At 37.5% G+C, this 26,437-nt stretch overlaps 1 protein-coding gene across 15 annotated transcripts in view; it reads right to left on the bottom strand.

Annotated features, from left to right (window-relative positions):
* Positions 1-26,192, bottom strand: part of CLASP2 (cytoplasmic linker associated protein 2) — a gene marked incomplete at both ends in the record, with an annotated part of 141,077 nt that extends 114,885 nt beyond the window's left edge. For all 15 annotated transcript variants that reach the window (XM_084248203.1, XM_084248207.1, XM_084248183.1 and 12 more), the window contains 6 exons: positions 661-758; positions 3,556-3,631; positions 5,099-5,190; positions 6,828-6,931; positions 14,774-14,852; positions 25,998-26,192. In XM_084248203.1, the coding sequence (XP_084104329.1) occupies positions 661-758; positions 3,556-3,631; positions 5,099-5,190; positions 6,828-6,931; positions 14,774-14,852; positions 25,998-26,192 (644 nt within the window). The remainder of the gene's footprint in view (positions 1-660; positions 759-3,555; positions 3,632-5,098; positions 5,191-6,827; positions 6,932-14,773; positions 14,853-25,997) is intronic.
* Between the last annotated feature and the right edge of the window lie 245 nt (positions 26,193-26,437).

The raw sequence follows: 26,437 nt of genomic DNA, 5'->3' as shown, positions 1-26,437 counted from the left end.
GTAATTCATTATACTATTATGTTTGAAATTTTTCATAATAAAAAGAAAAAAAATCCTATAAGATAATCCCCCAAAAATGGAGACTAAAATTTCATTACAAAGAGAAAACTTAATTGGAATATGGTTAATATAAACATAAATATAAAGAAAAAAGTACCTTTAGAAAAAATGTTCTGATACACTAGGAGCTTACCAAGTTTTATTTACTGATCTGATTGATGCTACTCAAACTGAGAGGTTCTTGATGTTCTTTTTATTTACTGGGTTTTAAAAGTAGTGACTAATTCTTATGCAGATTTCTCTTGTCCAGTATCTTGTATAGTAACCCTTAACAGTAAGTACTCTAAAAGTATTGAATGAGTGGATTAATATTTTTGCTAAGTCCAAGCTCAGTATCTTCCAAATAATGACTACTACCACTTGGTATCAAAAAATAATTTTGATGATATTTAATTATATACCAAATAATGTATAATAATGAGTATATAATGAAAGTGTCCCTCCAGATTATATGATCTTAAGAACTTTTAAACAGTGATAATCTCCATAATTTTGGTATCTTCCAAATTTTAAAGGATTTTAGAAAACTGAACCTACTTAATCACCATGACATAAGAAACTTTAAACCAAATGGCAATAAATAAATCTAGCAAGACTTACCTAGCAGGGGAAATTCCTCTCTTACAAAGGTCCACTCTCACTTTCTCTCCCACATGTCTATAAATCTCCACTATAGCCAATATTGCAGCATCTCTCACCTGCCAAAGAATTCAGAACTTTAAAAAAAGCGGTATTAGATACGATAAAATACTAACCTCAAGGTAACATCACAGTATATACCAACTTAAAGTTGCAAGTTGATTTTTTTTTTATTTTTTATTTTATTTTTTTTATAGAAGCATGTTCCTTACTTACTTATTTTATTTGTTTGTTTATTTTGTTTATACATGCACTGGGTACAGTCAGAAGCGCGGGAGGGTGAGAGAATTCACCAGAGCCAGAGCGGGGAGCAGAGCAGGCAGAAGAACGAAAGTACACTGCTCAGGGGAGCAGCGGGCAGCAGGAGAGGTCCGCGTGCCATGTGGGACCCTCCTCCGGTGGCTGGGGAGCAGCCGGGGATCAAACCGGCGCCGCAGAGGCTGCGGGCAGCTTCCCAACCCAGCGCTCAACCACTGCGCCACCAGGGGAGGCCCGTAAGTTGATTTTAATACCTCTAACCCCCTGAAAGATTATGGCAGGTCATTAACCCAAATCAAAAGGACCTACTCGCCAGGAAATCGCTAGAAAAGTCTTATAAAAAATTTTACAGAAATCTAAGAAACATGGGCCTCCCTGGTGGCACAAGGGGTTAAGCACCGCACTATGAAGCAATCCGCAGCACCTGCAGCACGAGTTCGATCCCAGACTGGGCTAGGGAGCAACCCACATGGCACAGCAGACCTCTCCTGGCTCGCCTGCTACACCCCGCTGCAGTGTATTTCGGTCAATTCGCCTCTTCTGTTCCCCACCCTGTCTCTGGTGAATCCTCTCACCCCTCACATCTCTGGCCTGTACCCCAATTCTTATATGCATAAATAAATAAATCTTTAAAAAAGAAAAGAAAAGAAATCTAAGAAACATGTAAATAAAAGTTACTAATGTGGCTTTTAAAATCATTCTACTTGTAGGGCCTCCCTGGTGGTACAAGGGGTTAAGTCTTAGCATTATCAAGCTATCGGCAGCCACTGTAGCATGAGTTCGGACACTGGCAAGGGAGCTGACCCACATGGCACAGCAGACTTCTCCTGTATCACCCGCTGCTCCCCTCAGCAGTGTATTTCAGTCCATCTGCCTGTTCTGTTTCCCGTTCTGTCTCTGGTGAATCCTCTCAACCCCCACACCGCTGGCCTAGACCCCAGAGCTTGTATGCATAATAAAAATAAATGTTTAAAAAATATATTCTACTTGTAAATAAGATTGTATAAAGAACAGCTAATAATTGCGTGAATAAACAAATCATGATAGTTAATACATTTTCTTGGGGAAAAAAAATGCCTCCAAGAATATAGCCTATACTCAAGTATTTATACAACATGTTAAAGTATCATTATTCACAAGAGTCAAAAGGTGGAAACAATCCAAATGTCCATCCATGAATGTATAGGTAAGTAAAATGTGGTACATAATGGGATATTATTCAATCTTAAAATTAAAGGAACAAAATTTTGACACATGCTACAACATGGATGAACTTTGAAGACATTATGCTAAGTAAAATATGCCAGTTACAGAATATCAAATATTACATGGTTCCACTGTTATGAGGTACTGGAGTAGTGAAATTCAATTAAGAGAAAGTAATATGTGGCTTCCAAGACTTGAGGGTTGGAAGGAAAGGGAAAATACTATTTAATGAGCAGAGTTTCAGCTTGGAAAGACAAAAAAGTTCTGGGGATGGATGGTGGTAATGGTTGTACAACAGTGTGAACATACATGATATCAAAAAACTGTATACTTAAAAATGGTTGGAATGGCAAATTTCTTGGTGTGTGTATTTTACAAGAAAAAACAATGTGATGTAAAGACAGGAATTTGGAAGATAGCTCTTTTTTTTTTTTTTTTTTTAAGATTTATTTATTTATACAAGCACTGGGTACAGTCAGAAGCGCGGGAGGGTGAGAGAATTCACCAGAGCCAGAGCGGGGAGCAGAGCAGGCAGAAGGACCGAAGTACACTGCTGAGGGGAGCAGCGGGCGGCAGGAGAGGTCTGCGCGCCATGTGGGACCCTCCTCCGATGGCCGGGGAGCAGCCGGGGATCGAACCGGCGCTGCAGAGGCTGCGGGCAGCTTCGCAACCCAGCGCTCAACCGCTGCGCCACCGGGGAGGCCCTGGAAGATAGCTCTTATCCCCTCATACAGCTATCTGTCAAAGAACAAATGAAGACATAGAAGTCTTTACAAACCTAGATGCACTTCTAGAATTTAAAAGCAGGGAAACCCTTACCAGGGTTACTCCAAATGCCTAAGCTATGCTAAAAATAGGGTCAGATTCAACTCCACCAGGAGGGACAAGATCCAGAACATACTCCTGTGTTATGTGTAGAATATGTATAGGTAGCTCAAATAAAGACATTTTTAACAAGTGATATTTTATTGGCACAAATTGCCTTTGGCCAGTTAATTTCTTGTTAAGGAGGGTAACGATTGTTGCAAAATGCTGTTAAGCAATCACATTCAGGGATGAAGAAAGGAAGCTGACACCCTGACCTCACAATTAACCTATAGGAGATTGCTAGGAAAGAACCCAGGGTTTTTGTTATTCAATCTTTCAAAATCCAGAACTCTTGTGCTCGCTTCGGCAGCACATATACAAAATCCAGAACTCTTATCCATAAACAACTAACAAACTTAAGCAAACTATTTGATTATGTTTTAAAAAAGGACTCTGGTGAATTTTAAAAGAAAAAAATGAGGGGAATTTGATTTTAGCAACACCCCCAGCCCTCTCTTTAACGTCCCTAAAAAAGAAGAGGGAGCAAAAAAATTAGCCAATGCTTAAATGTAAATAAAATTTTACCTGACTGTTGGAATCTCCAAATAGGATACACAAATGTGGTACCAACTTGCTGAGGACTAGTGGTTGAGCCCCAAAACTAAGTACAATTTGGGAAAAAAAAAAAAAGAGAATTTGTTCTTAAAGAGTAAAACAAAGTATCCTTATATTTTCTTCTTGTCTGTATCAAAAAGACAAATATGGTGGAAAACATGAGCACACATCATTAAAACATGAAGAATATGAGATACAAGCAAAAACTAATTCTAAACAATGTGATATATGCAAACTTGAATAATCATGACTGACAATGAAAACTGTCCACATATGATTCAACAGAGCAAAATGTTCAACCAATGGCACTTTGAAACCTAGGAACCTAGCAACCAATCACAATGATTTTGCTTTACAATACTGTTTTTTAGACCTTAGGTTTCAAATACATTTGTATACCAAATTAAAAGATCTTTATTTATGCTTATTAATATTTTGATGAGGTCATGGGTTGAAAGCAAATGACATAATACCAAAAACCACGAAAGATGTGCAAACAGAATGCACTTACAAGCTCTAGATGGCAGAAAGAACTATAGAAGGGTGAAAGAAAATAAATGAAGGTATAGTTAGAGAAAAGGAAATAACATAGGAAAAGCTGAAAGTTGCAGTATATTACAAATCTTGCTGCAGAGAACATGAAAAAGTAATCCCAAAAGAGCACAAAAAGTGGGCCTCCCTCATGGCACAGGGTTTTAAAGTTTCAGCATTATCAAGCTATCATGAGCCACTTTGGCTCGAGTTCGATCCTGGCCAGGCAGCTAACCCACATAGTGCAGCAGACCTCTCCTGTCTCACGCGCTGCTCCCCTCAGCAGTGTATTTTAATCAGCCTGTTCTGCTCCCTATTCTCTCTCTCTGGTGAATTCTCTCATTCCCTCCTCCCCCACACCTCTGGCCTACACCCTAGTTCTTGTATGCATAAATAAATAAAAACAAAAAAAAAATTTTTTTGAAAGAGCAAAAAAGTCCCAGTTCACAATTCCTTCAGTCTAAAGGTCTGACATCTGTGGCATCTAATGCTGTCAGAGCTCCGCACACTGCTATCAGGTGCGCTGTCTAGTTACCTGTGGGGAGTCTTGTTCAGCTATGATTGTGTAACCATCCACGCTGTTTTAGAAAATCTAGGGCCAAAAGGAAGGTAGGGCAGATGGCTATCTGAAATATCACAGTTACAAACAATTACAAAGTGAGTACTGAACAGAAGTCGATCCCAGTTTATGGGCTTGTTATATGACCATAGTCACAGTAATAGGTGAAAATTACTACCATACTAAAAAAAAAAGAAAAAAGAAAGATACTTATCACTGACTAATAATTTAAGTTAACAAGAAATAAAACATGCACAGCAAACAAAGAGACAAAGGTTGTTGAATAAATTTAAAATCCCCATACCAGAGATCAATTAATAACTTTCTGAAATTTGTTATTTCCATTGCTTTCCTTTAACTTTGTAAAATGGATTTTTTTAATAAAAAAACATCAGGCAGCTCTTTCAGTAATTATAAACTTACATGCTTAAGGTTTCAATAAGACACAGACACATGCCTTCTCGAGATCGAAAATTCTTGTGCCTAAAGCCAGGAGCCAACTGTTCCCAAATGTACTATTTGAAAGACAAGTAAACATGTACAACAAAAAGTTTAGTTACTCATACGTTACAATCTTTTATCTCTTCCCAACCTTACTGGTAACTAAATTTTCCCATCACACTATTCACATATCTACAAATTTTTCTAAGTTGAATTTGTACTGGTATTCCTCTCACCCATGTTTTACTATTTTAATCACTTTTTTTTAATTTTAGTTTTTAACTTTCACTTTAAATTTCAGTTATTCTTAGAAAAATATGTCCAACACCTACTAACCTTAGAATTTCCAAGGACACATTTCTAAGCTTTAGAAATCTTCAACAATGCTACCATTATAAACCCAGTAGTCCAGTAAGCATTTAAAAAGCTCAATGTTGCCTAGCAACTACTACAGACTGTCACATGAAAGAAACTAGCTTTTCCAACATTTTATAATTTAGGCTTTTCTCATCTGGACACTGGATCCAAAAACAGAAACATATTTGGAAAAGTCATTTTATTACTATCTACTGTAATTTTCTTTTGGAAAAAGCACAGATAAATCTCTACAAATAATCCAGAGCAATTATCTGAATTTGGTGTAAGAAAAAATCCAACTTTGTTTTTTTAAACAATTGTCCCAATCATCTTTTCTTCACATTTAGAAAAAGCACCTTTACCAGCTACTAAATTCAGATGCATGAATGTGCCAGCACACACACACCTCTTCCCAGACTCTGCACTCTGCTGTACTCTGTATTCAGTTCTAGTAATACATTTCTCTCATACTGTCAAACTTTCTGGAAGGTTACTTGGAAGTTTACAACAAAAAAATCTTAAATGTGAACAGCCTGACTCAGTAATAGCATCTCTGAGATTCTATTCTATATACATAGTCCTAATTTATGTTCAAAGATACATGTATGAGGATGCCCCCTATGTCTTTAATAACATGTTAGAACAAGTTAAAATTTGATTCAATTAACAAATGTGGAAAGATACCCACCAAAATATTAATAAGGATTTAATTCTAAAGTATAAAATATCTGGGAAAAGAGTCACTTTTACAATTCAACATTTTTTGGATTTTTTTATAAAGCATATTTTAATTTTAAGCTACATTATAAGTTATAATATATAACATCATTGTGAATTCTGATTTTTTCCCTCCACTGAACATGAGATACTCTTTAAATCTTGCTTACACATCCATTTTTGCTTTCCTTCTAAAATACTTCCAAAGGGCAAACTATTTCTTCTATATTCAGGAAACATAGCTTGCTGTCATAGATTACATACTTCAGAAAATTATGACCACCTGATTAAAATTTCTTCCTGCCTTTGTATAAGAGTTTCAGAAAATAAAATAGCATTCTCAAAAAAAGCTTTCTCATTTAACACTGCATAATTAGCAGGTAAGGAAAACCAGAAGCTCCTAAAGAATAACAGAGTTTCTTTCAAAAGAGCATTAAAGATTAAAATTTTTTCTAACAAAAGAAAGATATTGATATTTTATCTTCAATTTCAACTTCTTTAAAGCATTAACAACAGTTGTTTAAGATTTTGGCTTTCATGTTCCTCAGGGCTTTTCTGGCTTGCTATGATCACCATGTATCTTCACTGACATTTCATCATTAATCAGCAGAATCTGAATTTTAAAATGTATGCCTACCATTGGTGGTGCTACTTGATCCATTAACTTCAATATCAGCGTCTGCGCTTCATCTCGAACCTTGTCTTTGGCATCTCCCATTCTGTCTATTAAAGCTACAATAACTAGTGAAAGGGGGAAGGAAAAGAGAAAATTTTATAATTCATCTTCATTATAAAGTATATAGCAATTGTTTCCAAAAATGAAAAATTATGAGATAAACAAACTGCTTTAAGTTCTTTTCTCTTGAGTCTAATCGAAAAAACTTTGAGACCTTTCTAAATACACACAATATGACTTCCAATTTTAATAATGTTTAAAAAAAGAGGCTAAATGAAATGTTATTCTATTTAGAGATATGTATAGATGGTCAGTTTCTAAGACAAGAAAAGGAATAATTATCCGAAAGGTCATGCTAGGGGTTGCCTCTGGTAGAAGGAGGAATCATCTGGAAATGAGAGAAGAAACAACTAAGGAACCATCAGAGCTCTCGTTTCTTGACCTGGACATTGGAAGATGTTGCTTTTATAATTTGTCTTTGAATTGTATATATTCAACTTGCATTTACCCAACTGGCAAAAACAAAGACTAGACCCCTGGAGTTCAGGTCTTTCTCTAGCATATCTAACACTGTTACTCCATGAAAAGGAGGCAGGAAATGCCCGTAGAGCCCATTCTTGGAGAGTTTTCACTGAAACAAAAGGTTTCTGTAACCATAATCAACAAAGCTCCAGAAAGAAATCACATTCACTAACAGTGGAGGTAGGGGTTAAATTTCAGAGGGTAAATACCTCAGTCAAAATTATCTTTCTCTTAAATTACCACTACCATTTATTATTTAGTGTGGTGTCACAAGGTGTATGATCACAGTATTCATCTTAGCAAAAAACATATGGTAGAGATAAAATACATCAAGAATAGGGAAGAGTTTATAACACCGGGATCTGACAACCACACAGAGCAAGATTTCCTTAGACAGAAACTTTATTTTTATTTTATAATAAGATTTAAAATTTAAAGCATCTAAAAGAATAAAGTTTTGCCTGCATTCTTATTTTTTAGCCATTTATTTATTCTGACTAAAGACAAACACCTTCAGTAGTTGTGTTTATGTGTATACTTCCAGAAATATATATATACACATATATACACACACAAGTGTATATATATACATACATGTATATATGTGTGTATATACATACATGTATATATATACATACACACATATATGTGTATATATACACACACACAAGCAAATATGTGAAAATACATTATTTTTGGTACAAACGGTATGCTATTAAACCTATTTTTCTGTATTTTGATTTTCCTATTTAATATATTTTGGAAAATATTCTAAGATATGAACTCTTTAAATAAAGTTAAGATTTGTTCTTTTAAGTGTCGTATTAGAGTAAGCTTTTTCCTAAAAAAGATTACTGAAAGTTGAAAGATCATAAAAATCCTCGAGTGTGGAAGGCAGAGAGAGTAAGCACTCTATTATGTGTTACTTTCTATACCCATCACACTATCATCATTCTGTATGTTCAAAAGCAAAGAAAGTATCTTCTTTTTTTTAAGGAAGATTTTTTTTTTTTTAAGATTTATTTATTTATTCACACAAACACTGGGTACAGTCAGAAGCGCGGGAGAGCGAGAGAATTCACCAGAGCCAGAGCAGGGAGCAGAACAGGCAGAAGGACTGAAGTACACTGCTGAGGGGAGCAGTGGGCGGCAGGAGAGGTCTGCACGCCATGTGGGACCCTCGGGATCGAACCGGCGCTAAGGAGGCAGCGGGCAGCTTCGCAACCCAGCACTCAACCGCTGCACCACCGGGAAGGCCCCAGAAAGTATCTTCTTTTATGTTTCTTTCGCCTTCCAATTAGAACCTTCTTTTTCCCTGAGGCAATGAAGCTGAGGCCTCCTTTAAATAGGAGGAAGAAATGAGATCAAAAAAGGGATTTTTCTAATTTATTTATAGAAACATAAATTAACTATGTGTACAATTTGATGTCAATATATACCACACTATAATCTTATCTACACTGTAACAACCAGAACTTATGCAATAATGATCAACAAAATATAAGGATACATTCTTTCTGGAAGAAAAATGACTAGAGTAAGAAGCCAATTATCCCAAATGAAATAATATCCAAAAATCTAAGCTTAATCAAGGAAATGACTGCATAAAAAGACACAGTGTTTGCCACAAAAAGCATTAGCTTTGTTGTGAGGCAACTGAAATACCAGTAATATCGAACAACATAAATATTTATCTTGCTTAGATGTATTGTCAATACTAAAAAATTCAGAGGATTGGGTATTTATTGCAGAGACTCTGAATGTGAAAGTTTCTGAAAGGCAGAAGACAGTAAGACCAAAATAATCACTTAATAAATGTTAAATATTTTGTCCTAAATACTGAAGTATTTCATTTAATACTAGCAACAATCCTATTAAATAGAGTAGGCCCATTTGTCAGAGAAGCACAAAGGGATCAAATACCTTGCCCAAGGTTACATAAATAACTGATAAGAGAACTATGAGCATTTAAATAATCTACACCATTTTAGCTCAGGCCTCTCCACTTCCACATACTTGTAACTGAGCTGTGTGTGGGGGTATAAATATGTTTTACATATTTATGCACATAACAATAATGGGGGGGAGCCACTTCATTCCTGAGAGGTGGAATTTAATTCTAAAAAGAAAATTAGATTTCGGCTCAAACAGGGGCTTACTTTAATATTGAAAACTATAAGTTCATCAAACAACAAAAATAAATAAAACACTCTACATAAACTTAGCTATTAAATAATATATTTATTATGTTATGCAAAATTAAATTTAAAAATTAATAGTTTTTGTGTACTAGAATTCCTTTTTAACCCCCTATCTTGGAATCAAATAGACAAGATTTTATTCCCAGCTCTATCAGTTATTCATGCTGAGAGACAGTAAGCTTCTCTGAACTATAATGTTTTCTGAACTGTAAAATAAAACAGGATACAGGTCTGTATTTCATGTGGCTAGTAAGGGGATGGAGTATAACTGGTAAAAAGCACTGAATGCCACAGTAAGCATTCAGAAGAGTCAGCACTCTTTCCTAAAGATCTGTATAATGACTACTGAATTACCACTGACCACAATAAACATTTAATAGGTAATTATTGAGAATCAAAACAGAGCTTTTTAATCTATATGTTCTCAATAAGAACTTTATTAAACAAACAAATAAATCTATCACAGACTAGAATTTGGACAGTGAAGCATAGGCAAAGTCTGAAGCATAGCTGTTCATACCTTATTTTCCTAGAACTGTACAAGATGCAAATTACTGTACAAAATGCAAAACTAATGACCAGGTATTCTAATATTCTTTCCATAGTATATATAATATCTTTCTATAATATTCTTTCTATTATTATATTCTTCTATATTATATTCTTTCTATTATTTTTTCTATAATAATATAGAACATAATTATTATTCTATAATATAGAATATAATTATAATTCTATAATCTAGAACATATTCTTTCTATAATAATTGGATTAAAACCACTGTTTAGGATTTGTAAAATATGAAATCCTTCACTGAATTCAGTAATCATAAAGCCAGGGTTGGTGATCAGTGTTATATGTGTAACTGTATTTTTTTTTTTTTTAAGATTTAATTATTTATTTATATAAGCACTGGGTACAGTCAGAAGCGTGGGAGCGTGAGAGAATTCACCAGAGCCAGAGCGGGGAACCGAAGAGACAGACCGACGAAATACACTGCTGAGGGGAGCAGCGGACGCGACAGGAGAGGTCTATCGCACCATGAAGGACCCTCGCCAGCGGCCGGGGATCAAACCAGCACCGCAGAGGCTGTGGGCAGCTTTGCAGGCCAGCACTCAACCGCTGCACCACCAGGGGAGGCCCTGAACTGTGTATTTTTTATTTAAAAATTTTATTTTTCACAATGCATGTGGTCACAAAAGAAAATCTAAGTATTTTTATTACAGAACCATAGTAATACTATTTACATTATACATTACTAAAAAAAAGCTCATACTATTTTTGAAACTTCTCTAAAACTGAACATGAATCTCAATTTTTCTAAAATATCTCTTCAAATATGAAAAGATTTTTTAAAAGTCTAAAATGACGGTTAATAGTCTATCTGCACCAAAAGAAAACACAATATCACTTATATCAAGTTACATATGTCTATGGTTACATTATTAAGGAAAAAACAACAAACTTTCAGCATATAGTTTAATGAAATTCCTTCCTTTTTCAGAAAGGCTCCTAATGGGGCTTAGCCAAAATCTAAGTAAAACAAGAAAGCTAACCCTGCTGGGATTCATAGTCTACTAGTGTATCTCTTTAAAAGTACATAGATAATGGGCCTCCCCGGTGGCGCAGCGGTTGAGCGCTGGGTTGCGAGGCTGCCCGCGGCCTCTGCGGCGCCGGTTCGATCCCCGGCTGCTCCCCGGCCACAGGAGGAGGATCCCACATGGTGCGCAGACCTCTCCTGCCACCTGCTGCTCCCCTCAGCAGTGTACTTCGGTCCTTCTGCCTGCTCTGCTCCCCGCTCTGGCTCTGGTGAGTTCTCTCACCCTCCCGCGCTTTTGACTGTGCCCAGTGCATGTATAAACAAAACAAACAAATATAATAAATAAATAAATAAAAACACGCCTCTATAAAAAAAAAACTATTTAAAAAAAAAGTACATAGATAAATGCTCTTGTTTCTCTTCAGATCAAACATCTTTAAAAAAGAAAATAAAATAGAAGAGCATACAGATAAATCAGCTATCTTGCAGAGATGTCATGCCATCAGAAATAATATGAGAATAACCTTTCACATATATATAAAGAGTATAAGGTAAAATGTCAGCATTCAAAAAGTGGTAGCAATGTTGTAATGAAATTTTCCTAGTAATAACAAGTTCAAGTTTTCCTAAGGACCACGATGAGAACTCAGGGTTCAAAATAAAGACAATGTAGACTAATAGTAAATACACATGGATAACCAGAAACAGTTAAGAGATTCAAAATTTATAAGAAGATGTAGATATGTGAGAAAGATATGAAAATACACAAACAAAAGCTACTTGATGTAATTTGCTTAGCATTTCAGGGTATAACAATCATGGGGTAAAGAAAATTCAGTGTAGCATATAGTTAATCTACAGATATTGGAATCTGAAGTAAATCTTTAAAAGAGAAAGGCTGGGGGTCTCCCTGGTGGCTCAACTGCCACACTATGAAGCTGTCCGCAGCCTCTGCAGCGCAGGTTCAATTCCTGCCGGCCAGGGAGATTCCCAAATGGCGTGGCAGACCTCTCCTGTCTCGCCTGCTGCTCCCCTCAGCAGTGTATTTCGTCAGTCTGACTGTTCTATTCCCTGCTCTGTCTCTGGTGAGTCCTCTCACCCTCCTGTGCATCTGGCCTGGACCCTGGTTCTTGTATAAATAAATAAATCTTTAAAAAAAAAATTAAAAGAGAAAGGATGGGCTATGGCAAAGAGGTGGTAGGATTTCAACAAGGAATAATAGCACAGCACAGGCATAAACAAGTTAAGACAGATCTAAGAAGAATAAGCAAGTTTCTGATTAACTAGAGTAAAGAAAAAGTACTTGCTGAAGGTCATAAATAAATAAGGCTATAGAGATGGAGAAGGTATATACATTGTGGGAGAACTGGAACACCAAGGATAGCACAACAGAAGTATGTTCTGAAAGCAGAACAATTCTAGGAGGTAATTAGGATTCTGGTCCTAATACTTATTGCTGCACTATGAGCAATCGGTATATCAAATGCCATCTAACCCTCACTGTAGCTGAAAAATAAGTGATATACATAATACCTAGAATTACTCTCATGCCTAAAATACTGGGAGCAATTTCAAGGCACAAACACAAATACTTATAGCCAAGGAGATAAGGGAAATGCCGAAAATTCCAGATAAGAACTGCCGTAGGCCAAATGTGCTGCATTATAACCAATATTCTCAGCTATGAGAAGAAAAAAGAGATGGGAGACTCATGAAATGGAAAGCTCATGACACAGATGAAAAGGAAGCTACAACACAGTTTTTGCCTATGTTGGAATTCAAGATCTAGGTTTGAAGATTGGCTAAGTTTTCAAGATAATCCACAAATATGAATGTTTATACTTTATTTTTTTTATAATTTCCTAATTTAATTTAATTAAATTAATTTATTTATTTATACAAGCACTGGGTACAGTCAGAAGCGCGGGAGGGCGAGAGAATTCACCAGAGCCAGAGCAGAAAGCAGAGCAGGCAGACTGAGGAAGTACAATGCTGTGGGGAGCAGCAGGCGGCAGGAGAGGTCTGCCCGCCATGTGGGACCCTCACCCGGTGGCCGGGGATCGAACCTGCGCTGCATAGGCCGCGGGCAGCCACGCAACCCAGCGCTCAACCGCTGTGCCACCGGGGAGGCCCATAATTTCCTAATTTTAAACACTGCTTCAAAATGTCTTAAGAAAAATATGTTTGCGCAGGACAATTTTTAACATCATAGGATCTTCAGGAGACAGTAAAAAAAAAAATCATCTCTTCAGAAGATATTCATATACAGAATGAAATGGAACTGGATGCATTAAAATTAATAATATAAGGAAACTCACTACAATGCTCCTGCTGAAAAGATAGACAAACTATAAAAATACCAGAAGAGGCAGCAATCCCACTGCCCACCTGTGCCTATGCAGGTGCCTCTTTTCACCAACTCTCTCCCTCTGCAGGGCAGCAGCCTCCTGCCTGCCCGTGACCTGTCAAGGCCACCCGCCTGCAACCAGGCAGGCCTCTCTTAGCAAACCTGTCCCTTCTGGGGCAGCTCTTTCTGCCCGCTTGTGTCTATGAAAGTGTACTTTACTTTTCTGACCCTTTTCCTAAATATAACTAATGTCTCTGTCTCGTGGAGAAACTCGCCGGGAAACTCGCCACATGCAGCTGAAAGGATAATGCTGGTAAAACCTTTCTCAGAGCAAACCCAAGGACTCCACACTAACTCAAACCACAACAATCCCTACTGAATAGTATGTTCCCTGTAGTGGCTGGCTGATTCTCTCTTCCTCTTTTTTTCTCTCTACTATACACAATATAAATAAGTAAATAAATAAAAATAAAATCAGAAGAAATTGGCAAAATTTGTCAGCACACCAAACAAAGAAAAAAACTGAGCAAAGATAATTAAAAAATAAGTGTATGAAGCATTAACTTAATCCATAAAAGAAAACCATTACAATTTAAGGTTACCCTTAAATGTGTTTCTATGCAATGGGATCAAATCCACTCTCCAAAGTACTCCAAAAGGCACATGAAGATCACTCAGGTTTAGAGAACAGATTAGAGAAAACACTGCAATCCTAATTGCTATAAAATGAATAATTTATTCTTACTGTATGTCTTATTGTTTATACACTCAAACTTTGAGTATAACTGGTAGCCCAGCCTATAAACTATTTATAGCAAAGATTGGGAATATTGACAAAATAAAGTTATTGAAACATTCTGACCAAAATAATTGTTTGTTGAATAATTAATTTTTCATTTTGCTATAATTTATCATATTTTACAAAACACTGGTCAGTAACAGACCAGCAATTAAATAATTAGTTGACCCTTTACCATTGACAGTGTGAAAAGTGGTATAGTACATTGTATTATAAATGTTAATATTAACAAAAAATAAAAGATACAGTAAAAAAGTTGAAAATATAAAGCAAAAACCTATTAGCAATGTGTTTAGTAACATTTTTGCCTCAGGTATATAACTACTTAAATGGGCTTAAAATCTTTTATGCCTGGGTAAATGAAAATGCTAAACACAGACCTTTAGATCAGACGAAATAACATTATTTGCATTTAGAGAATTAGTTCTGTTAAGCAAAAACTGTAAGAAAATAAGTCAGTATGTAAAACGCTACGATTTTTCAATAAAGGTAACTTACCCATTGCTACATAGGACTTAAATCGTGTTGACAATCTGTCTACAAAGGCACTTAAAATTTCCAATCCCATTAATGATACCTACAGATAGAAAGAAATTTTAATGAATACAAATCCTGATTCGTACTTCAACATTAGTATACAAACATTAGCATATAAAGATCCTTATGTAACATTTAATAAGTTTTTATTATAAATAAGAGGATTAAAGTACTCAGGGGTGGACAGTGCATTTTGGTCTCAAATGACTTAATAATAACAATAATAATGTATAAATATGCAAGAGGACAAAGATAAAGCATACTTAAAATGTTAATGACTGGTAAATTAGATGAGCACACAGGAGCTGGCCCACCATACTTTGCTACTTTTCTGTATCATTAAAATTTCCTAAATGGAACAGTTAAAAATTAAGAGTACCTTTAATTACAGAGGAATTTCAGTTTCTGTTTAGGATAAACAAACTAGAAAAAACATCATTCCCTGGGCCTCCGCGGTGGCGCAAGGGGTTAAAATGCAGCCTATGAAGCTGTCCGCAGCCACTGAAACACCAGTTCGATCCCTGGCCAGGGAGCAACCCACATAGCGCAGCAGACCTCTCCTGTCTCGTCCGCTGCTCCCCTCAGCAGTGTATTTCACTAGATCTGCCTATTCTGTTCCCTTCTCTGTCTCTGGTGGGTCCTCTCACCCCTGGCACCTCTGGCCTGTACCCCAGCTCTTGTATGCATAAATAATCTTTAAAAAAAAAATCACTCTCACTTGAACATGAAAAGATCTGAGTCTACAAAACCTTATCTCTTGAATCTATCAGAAAACTTGAGGTTGTAGGGCCTCCCCGGTGGCGCAGTGGTTGAGTGCTGGGCTGGGAAGCTGCCTGCAGCCTTCGCAGCGCCAGTCCGATCCCCGGCTGCGGGCGAGGTTCCCAAATGGCACGCAGATCTCTCCTGCCACGCCCGCTGCTCCCCTCAGCAGTGTACTTCGTCAGTCTGCCTGTTCTACTTCCCGCTCTGGCTCTGGTGAATTCTCTCACCCTCCCGTGCTTTTGACTGTACCCAGTGCTTGTATAAATAAATAAATCTTTAAAAAAAAAAAAAAGGCAAAAACTTGAGGTTGTAGAATAATCAACTAAATGAATCTCAGAAAAGACAGACAACCCCAAGAAAGATGGGACAAAAAAGCAGGTTCATATGGTAGCAGACAGAAGGAAAATGAAGCCAAAATACAAGTGGGTAGGAAGAATTCAACTAGATATTTAACTCCTTAGTTAACAGCTAAGGGTGGGCTAGCATGGAAATATAAACTTCCCATTAGCTGTACATAGAAGGACAGTGTGCACCCACTGGTAGACTCTCCACAAACCTCCACTGGACACTCCTAATTAAGACAGATGGCAGGGCAGGAGACTGGAGGAGCATCTCCCAGGGGTATAGGTCTCAGAGGAAGGCTGGCTGTATCTGCAAGAAAGGCTCATACCATACCCCTTAAGAAACTCTCTTTTACACACACTTACACACACACACACGTCAGCGTACAAAAATCTCACCATACTGGGGCCTCCCTGGTGACGCAGGGGTTAAAATCTCAGCGCTATCAAAATATTGGTGGCATGAGTTTCATCCCTGGCCAGGTTGCTAACCCACATGGTGCAGCAGACCTCTCCTGTCTCACACCCTGTTCCCCTCAGCAGTGTATTTCAGTAGATATGCCTGTTCTGCTTCCCACTCTGGTGAATCCTCTCACCCACTCCCATACCTCTGGCCTACACCCCAGTTCTTGTATGCATAAATAAATAAAAATAAATCTGAAAAAAAAAAAAACTCACCATATTGAGTAAAGACAAAAACATATATATTTACCTCATAGGTAGAAACAGAAGCCATCTTGGAGATTAAAGATCTCCAGCTGAGGAAGGGCATGATCTCCCCACTTTTTGTCCCCCAGACTCAGAAACAAAGGTCTCCTAAGGTTAAAGTTGGACCAGGAAAACAGAAAATTCCCCACTCCCCACACTAGATTAGCAGTAACAATAACTGCAGCCTACCACTGGGGAAAGTGAGAACATGGAGGAAAAATCTGGAAGCACAGAAAGAAGGAAAACCTAAAAAGTAGAATAAAGCAGAAACATTAAGGGCCCAACAATCTTACTCCTACATATATACCCAAAGAATTAAAACAGGACACAAAAAATGACAGCATTTTCCACAATAACCAAAAGATCTCTGATGGATGGATAAAAAAAATGTGGTGTAAGTATGAATTCAACAGAATATTATCAGGCCACAAATATTAATGACTGATACACATTAAAACATGGCAAATCCATACAGATTAGTGGTTTCTTAGGATTAGGAGATTGATAAGATAGGCAAGTAACAGCTAAATGGTACAGAGTTCTTTTTTTTAGGTGATGAAAATTGACTATGGTGACGGTTGTACAGAACTGTGATTATACTAAAAATCAATGAATTGTACACTTCAAATGAGTGAACTGTATCATGAGAATTATATTAATAAAGCTACTAAAAAACATAACTGAAAATCCAAAAATAGTCGCACACATAAAATTTTATAGATAAAAAACAGTATTTCAAATCAGGAGAAAAATCTAACATTCTTAGTAAGATCTCAATTAAGAATCTATACCTAAGGTATACAAGCAAAGTTGTGCAAAGACATATGCAAAGATTATTCACTCCAAGAGATAGGAAACTATCCAAGTGTTCAATGGTATAGGACAAGATTCAATTAACTATGGTACATCCACATTATAGGGTACTATGACACTTTAAAAGAAAAATGAGAATAACCCTAATTTCTGCTATGCAGTGACTTCCAAGACATATTAAAAGAGCAAGTTGGAGAAAAGTGTGTAAATGTGTGTATATGAATATGGCTTTTTGGACTTAACATGTTTTCAAGGTTCATCCATGTTGTAATATGTACCAGTCATTAATATTTGTGGTCAAGTAATATTCTGTTGAATGAATTCTTATGCCACATTTTGTTTATCCATTCATCAATGACAGATGGAAAAATGAGCTTTTCTATCATTTGGTTATTGTGAAAAATGCTGTAATCGCATCTGAGTATCTGCGTGTATCCTACTTGAACTCCTTCGGTTATATACTTAGGAGTAAAATTGTTGGGTCCTCATCATAAATAGGTATATGTGTGTGTGTACATATATATGTGTATGTTGCATGTATGACACATATTGTTTGTAGACAAACAAGAAATGGGAATTACAAATAGATATAGGTATATATGCTTATTAAAAATAACAGCACATGGAAAGATAATCAGAAAAAATTTTAATAGCTGGGAATAGGTTATAAGGAACAGAGAATGAAACCAGACAATTTTGAATACACCTTTTTTGTAGTAATAATTGCTAGTTTCATTGAAAACAAAATAAGTAGACCTAAATATATGCAATTAATAGTCTAACCACAATAGACTATTATGAGTGACTGTAAAATACTATTTGTATCTCTCTAGAGGGATATACACTAAGGACAAAAATAAAACTCTGAAAAAGAAAAGTCATCAATGTTTTCAGAAATTTTGTTCCTGGGAGGAGAAAGAAGATACAATAAAATAGTAAAAAATGCGTTCCTGAATCATCAGCACAGACTCAAGAAATATTTTCCTTTATAATTAAAGATCTAAAGGTAATGATTTAAAAAAAAAAAAAAAACAATGCTCAAACAAGCATAAGGAGTACTGTAGTTTCCACTTCCCATTAAAAGGAACCAGGACTTCTTGGGAAATTAGGTGCAGGAATACATTTTGTGGTACCAGATAGAAAAGACTCTGTCCGAGATCAGTAGGGTCATGTGAAGGTAGGACAGTTTGATTATCATTAAGGATAATAACTGCAGTGTTGTGAACTATATTAGATATGTTCAAACAGACAAGTTCATAATGATAACAAATACAAAATTCTTTGATCAACCCAGGAGAAATGGCAGAAGACCACCTCATTTGGACAATTAGTAAAGAAAAAGAAAGACTCATAATGCCAGCCTTTCAACATAAACCATACCACCGGGTAATGAAATAGTAAATGGGATAAGTTGCTCTTTATGTAAGTATCCCAGCTAGATGGAATGACAAAATTAAAATGACATTTTCTAACTCTGAACAATTAAAAGACCTAAACAATGAACATTAATGGCTGCTAACATCATAAAAAGAGACTACCAGACACTTTTTGCCTTCTTGATGTTAAATGCCTCCTGAGAGAAGAGCATTATGAAGGAATATTGTCACACACACACTCAAAAAAAAGTTGAATTTGATCAAGCTTTAGATCAAACTACGAATTTATAGGAGATATAGAGGGAACAAACATCACAGACATGAAATCAGCAAAACCCAGACTGGGAAACTCTACCACAAATAATTTTCAAGAATTTTAAAAAAGACTGAAGGAAAAACAAATTAAAGGAGACTTACTACACGTGCTAATGAAGAATTATGGTCTCGCAAAGGTGTTCACAAACTAGCCCCCCGCAGAAACTATGTTACCTTACACAGCAGAAAAACTTCAAAGATGAAGCTAAATTAATGACCTTAAAATGGGAAAATTACCCGATTATCATAGGCCCATTGTATCAAAAGAGCCCTTATACCAGGGAGGTTAGAGAAACTGGGAAGTATCCAGAATGTCTGCTAAACTCTCCAGAAGGCTTACAATCCTGCTGAAACACTGATTTTATCCCAATGAAGCCCATTTCAGATGTCTGCCCTCCAGAACTGCAAGAGATTATATGCTACTAGGTGCGTGGCCATTTGCTATAGCAGTGATAGGAAACTAGTTTTTTGATGAATTGCAAAGAATCGACCTTATTTGGATCCTGATTTTTCTTAAAATAATTTTAAGGGTTTCCCTGATGGTGCAAGGGGTTAAGAGGCAACCTATGAAGCTATCTGCAGCCACTGCAGCACGAGGTTCAATCCCCAGCCAACGAGCTAACTCATATGGTGAGGCAGACCTCTCCTGACTCGCTTGCTGCTCCCCTCAGCAGTGTATTTCAGTCTATCTGCCTGTTCTGTTCCCTACTCTGTCTCTGGTGAATCCTCTCACCCCCCCACAACTCTGGCCTGTACCCCAGTTCTTGTATGCATAAATAAATCTTTAAAAAAATAATAATTTTAAAATGTGTACATTTTAAAAAATTGGAAATTTCAAATATGGACATTTATTATCAAGAAATTATTTTTAAATGCATAATGGTGTTGAGGCTAGGCTAATTATTTTTAAAGACACTTATCTTTGAGACACTAAAAAAACTTAGGGATAAAACAATATGCTATCGGGCCTCCCCTGGTGGTGCAGCGGTTGAGCGCTGGGCTGCACAGCTGCCGGTTAGATCCCCGGCCACGGGCCAGGGTCCCACATGGCGCACAGACCTCTCCTGCTGCGCCTGTTGCTCCCCTCAGCAGTGTATTTCATCACTCTGCCTGTTCTGTTCCCAGCTCTGGCTCTGGTGAATTCTCTCACCCTCCCGCGCTTCTGAATGTACCCAGTGCTTATATAAATAAATAAATAAATCTTTAAAAAAACAAAAAACAATATGCTATCTGTGATTTGTGACAAAGTGATGGGGCAGCATCTACCACATGTTGATAAAAATTGTGGGTGGATTTGTTTCGTTATTTTGTGCACTGTTATAAATATTCAAAACTCCCCACTTAGATGTTTTACTTTAAAAAATTTTAAGTACCATGATGCTTAATGGCAACATCTAGATATACCCTTGAACATACCAAGGGAAAATTCAAGGATATCCATTCTTTCATTTAATCTTTAAGGCTCCAAGGCAATAATGCATCAAAATGAAGCACAACTAAAGTACTGGAAAGAAGACACAAAACTGAAATCATTGTTTGATATTACACGTACAGAAAACTTAATGAAATCCACAAATTACAGAAAAATCAACACCGACCATAAAAATCAATACACAAAATTCTATTTTATTTCTATATGGCAGAAATTACAATTTTTAAAAGGACAAACAGCATTTAAGTATTATCAAACACTACAAATTACCTGGAAGTAAATCTAACAAAGTGTGCATGAGACCTATTTGAAAAAAATAATGAAGCACTAATGAAAGACATTAAAGATGTCAACAATTTGTTTTGAGATAACATTAGTTTACAACACTAGGTTCTAAACATTTTGGGTCTATAGGTTCTCACCTCAGAAACGTTACACATCACCCATCTACCACCAAATGTCAGTCACTATTTGTCACCAACCAATACACCCCGCTCTACCTATTTCTGCACCTCCCAGCACCATTTTGTGGGATCCAAATAATTTTCATGGGTAAAAGTCAGTATTATAAAGGTATCAGCTCTTCCCCTGAAAAGATGACATTGAATGTAATTTTAATAAAAAGACCCAATTTTTTTGTTGCAACTTGACAAACTGAATCTAAAATTCACATGGAATAACAAATAAAGACCCAATAGTAGCCAACACTTTCCTAAAGAATATGAGTAAATTTGACATAGCAAATGTCAAGACTTACTATGGAGCTACAAATAATGGTCCTGAATTTTCATCTGGACATCTTTCTTTTTTTTTGGCGGGGAGAGCATAGAAGAACTGGGGTATAGGCTAGAGGTGCAGGGGGGTGAGAGGATTCACCAGAGACAGAGTGGGGAGCAGAAAAGGTGGATCTACTGAAATGCACTGCTGAGGGGAGCAGCGGATGACAGGAGAGGTCTGCTGTACCATATGTGGGCCAGCTCCCTGACCAGGGATGGAACTCAGGCTGTAGAGGTGATAGCACTGTGACTTAACCCCTAGGCCACCAGGGAAGCCCTCATCTGGACATCTCTCGACTTAGCTTATATCTTTACTAGGGATCCTTTCAGTAAAATAGCAAAAACCTAAAAAACAAAAAACTAGAGCAATATTCAAATTTGCTCCCCCATTCCCTTTTTTTTCCTCCTTCGTCCTATTCGCTTCTGAATCACCAATGGTTGAACATATTTGAGTAATCTGATGTCAATAAAACTCACGTGCAAATTGTCACCTTGACTACAGAGTTTTGACTCAATATTATGTTTAATCTTCCAACTGTTTAAACAGAAATGTTGTCAACCGACAATAGAGGAAAGTAATTGCATGAGATAGTAATTACTACTTCCAATTTAAGAATCACAAGTAAGCACTTTCTCTGTAAGTCAGAATTATCTCATTATAAATTGTAACTATTTTATACAGTTAGGATATTATGGGAATTTCTAAAATTTCATGATTTTATCTATCTATGTATTTCCGGATTGTAAAGGAGGCATTATAAGATGCCACTAAATAGAATCATTGCCCTAGACAAACTCTGATGCACATACAATGACAATGCGACAATGTGAAAGAACAATGTGGACGGTAAAAAAAAAATAATAATTTTAAAGGTTCCTCCTATACAGCAGGTAAAAGAAATAGGCAAGATTCATTCAGATAAATCGATCTGAAACATTTTTTTTAAGCAAACTAAAAAATATACTTTTAGAAATTGATGGGTTTTAAGAATTACAATCAAGATGATGCACATTGGGAAGTATCATCCTTCAAACGGCAAAGGGGCTGAAATTTTGGATTCTGAGAAAACACTTGAAAATCCCAGCCCATTACTTAGCCCAGCACTACACAGTTGTAAGTGCTATTTGTTGTTTTCTCTATTTTTAGAATCAACAAATCGTTAATAGTTTCAGAAAGATGATACACAAAAAAAAAGTAGAGCTGACAAATGTCAGGATACAAAAGTACCACGAAGGAAAGAAACAGGAAAATAATCTCCCTTGGTTCAAGTACTCCTCTGACAATTTGTCAAGTCTATGACCTAAGGCAAGACACACCTTTTTTACAAAATGAAAAAAATAATACTTTCCAAGGTTATCTTAAAGATTAAAATGAGATAAAGCACTTGAGAAATCACCTGATACTCACTAAGGACCTTTTAAACAAAGGCTATAATATTTAACTGCATTTTATGAGAGAAATCTTATTGTCATTATATTTTAAAATTTGGAGATTGCTTAAGTCACAGGCGTGTTATTACCAAAAGTAAATGTCACAGCATGTGCACATGCGCACACACTTATGTGTGTGTGTATACATATATATATATATATATATATATATATATATATCTTCCTGTTAGGTTTAACTCTAGTTATAACCTTGCCAGAGTTCAAGATCTCAATTGTCTATTTAACATCTCAACTTGGATATTAAACCTCAAATAGTCAAAGCCAAACATTTTACTTCTTTCACTCAGTTCCTCCCATTTCCCCAATACTTCTCAGTCTACCTCATTTTGGTAAATATTACCCCAACGGTGCTCAAGAAAGGCAATTACCCCTAATTTCTCTCTTTCGATCTTCACAGTCAATGCAATAGGTGGTCCTTTTGGCTCTACCACCAAATCATATCTCAAATCTACTTCTCAGCACTGTCACTGCTACCAAAATGGCCTTAGCTACCATTCCCTCTCTGCTTTTTCTGTTGCTCCTTTACAATATTTTCTCCACAAAGCAGTGGCCCCTTCATAAAACCCTCCACTGACTTAGAATAAAATCCTATAAGGATCTTTCTACCTGCCTCCCCATTCTACCTGTGTCACCTTTTTTTTTAACACTTTCTTTCATGTTCTAGCCATGGTGATCTCCTTCATGTTCCTGAACAAAACTGAGGGCCCAGCATTGGCAGTTTCCTCTGCCTAAATATTCTTCACTCCCATATTTTTCTTTCCATCTCTACTCAAAGTTTTACCTCACTTCTTTGACTACCCCATGAACACAGACTCACTTATTTTCATTCTTTCACGTTAGTTGATTTATAAGCACTGTCACCTGAAATTATCTACTGTGTATGTCTATTTGTCTTCCTTTTTCTAAGAGGATCTCCACGGAAAGTAACTTACACTCCCATGTCGTTTAAATCACCCTCTCAGTGAGGTCTTCAATAACCAACTATTTAAAATTTCAACATCTATTGCCTTGGCTGCTTTTCTCCAAAGCACTTATCATCATCTAACACGATACAGATTTTAGTTATTTATCAGATTTAGTTGTTTATTCCTCTACCTCCACTAGAATCTAAGTCCACAATTTCAAGAATTTTTTTTTTTTTCCATTATGGTACCCGCAAGATTGCTCAGAAGTATGAGAACCTGCATAGTGTAGGTCCTCAATAAATATCCAAAGGCATCTGAATAAGCCTCGCCTGTTTTGCTCACAGCTGAACTCTCAGCATCTAGAACATATCCAGTGTATAGCCAGCCACTCATATTCACTGAAGCAATGACTATTATTAAGACACTAGAATTCTGTAATACTGCCAAATCGAAAGAAAAATTATTTTGCTCAGCATAATATGAAATTTAATTACAATTTTATTTGCCAGTTCAAAAAAACCTATGATACAGTTTTCAAGAGTTAAACATGTTTTATTGTATAATGAATTAAAAAAATGACAGCTCAGTTTAGTAAGCCATTTTATGAAACCGAAATTGCAAATAATTAGAATGTTCTCTCCCTAATGACGTCAGAAAACCTTTCATACAGCACTCAGTAGAAAGAATAAATGATTCAAAGAGAACACAATTGATGAATTAATGTCCCAGAGTAGGCAAGAGGTCATGGAAACTAATATATAGGGACTGGTATAAGAAAAACTATTCACTGTAACAGAGAAGAAGGTAGAGTATATAGGCACAGCTACAAAGAAGTGTGCAAAGTTGTGGGTGGCTGGCAGCAGTTCTCTTCTGATTGTTGAAATTGTCACAGATTATAATATCTAGTGAAGTGCAAGGAGAGAATGAATGTATAAAGAAATGAGAACTTAGGTAAGATTCCTGATTTATTCTAACTCTTAAGGACCAGTTAAAGAAAAAAAATCCTGTGTAAATAAGAAAGAATCCTGTGTAAAAAATCCTGTGTAAAGAGAAAACTGAGTGGATGTAGTGCCTAGAAATAGAAAAGAAAAACCGGGATACTGTGGTATCTCCCAAACAATAATGGCAGGTTATTAAATATTAACTTTTCCCAAAGGTTTTTTAAAAATAAGAGACAGCAAGTAGTAGAGCATCAAGTGGTTAATAATTAAACTCTTTATTTTCAAACACTTCCAAAACTTTTGTAAGTTTCACCATGAAATATGGATAATAATTGTAAAGTTTGTGTTTCTTCTCTACGAGGACCATGGTTTCAAAATACAGCCAATCCGCTGGGTTGTAAAGTATACATTACTAAGAAGAATCACTCAGTCCACAGTTGGGTTGGGCCGGCATTTTAAAGCAACACTGCCACCAGAAGACTAGAAAGAAAAGTAACCGCTAAAAAGTATAGTGGAGGTCAATTACAGAATATTTACCTGGTCTCGCAAAGTGGCTACATTATAAACTGCCTACGACCAGCTCTTCGGAAACACTCATTCCTTCATGTACCTGATTCTTTTCTTTTCTTTCTTTTTTCAGCATTAGCTAGGACACGATTTCAAATCTGAGTCAGTCCTCAACTTCGGCAAAACAAAATGACAGAAAGCGTTCAACTCATTTCCGCTGACAATAAATGAGAAGCAAATAAATAATGCCAGCAGCCAGTTATCTTTTCATAACATTTAACGGGGAACTTAATCAGGCACCCGATTAAGCTCTAAAGTCGTCTTAAAGTCCAAGAGCACAAACTTGCAGACCCCAAAATTAGAAAAGAAAACAGACACAGGACATGAAGTGGGATAAAAATCACGAAATTAAGAGGTATCAACTTGACATCTCTTCTCAACTTAAAATTGTATCCTCACGTCCTAGGAGTGGTCAGGGGAGCGCATACATGAGCCCGTACACATGTACCAAGTCTTTCTGAGCCCTTTACGCACGTAAATGATCACTTTCAATGGTTAGAAAATAGGCGATTAAATATCGTGTTCCAGTGCCAAGTTAACTCCGGCACCGTGGGACGGAATCGCTGTCCACGATCGTGGCAAGACTTGGGTCTTGGTGGGAAGTAAATCCCTCGATCGCGTCCGGAGAGGCAGTCCTGGCAGTGGGGACGGGGTGTCCACGGATCTCCCCTTTCCCGGGCGGGTCGGAGGAGCCCGGCGCCCCCGGGGGCTCGCCCAGCCGGACGCGCACGTCCGGGATTAAAGGGCCGGCGGGGGAGGGCGTGTCCGGCCCGGCCGCGCCGCCGCCGCTGGCTTACCCGGTAGTTGCTCGAGCCCACCCAGCCGGTGAGCGCGTCGACCGTCTTGCCCAGGCGGCCCAGGTCCTCCTCGAGGTCCGGGATGGCTCCGGGGGCGCCGAGGTAGAGCAGCAGCTCCTGGCCGACCTGCAGGCGGCCGCCGACGTCCTTCTGCTGCACCTGGGCGCTGAAGTGCTCCATGCTGCGGGGCTCCATGGCCGCGCCCGCACGCCCGCCCGCCCGCCCGCGGCCAACTTGCGCCGAGCGCCGCCCAGCCGCCAGCGCGGGTGCCCGCGGGAACGGGCGGGGCGCGCCCGGGCCGGCCGAGGCGCGGGGCGCGGGGTGCGGCGGGCAGCGGGAGTGGCGCCAGGCGCCCAGCGGCCCCCAAACTAGTCAAACTCGGCGCCCCCCGAGCCCCAGCCCGCTTCAGAGGCCGCGCCGGCGCCGACGTCAGCGCGCGC

The sequence above is a fragment of the Talpa europaea genome, assembly GCF_964194135.1.
Source record: "Talpa europaea genome assembly, chromosome: 11".
In the NCBI taxonomy this organism is placed as follows: Eukaryota; Metazoa; Chordata; class Mammalia; order Eulipotyphla; family Talpidae; genus Talpa; species Talpa europaea.
This window is presented reverse-complemented; position numbering and strand designations above follow the sequence as displayed.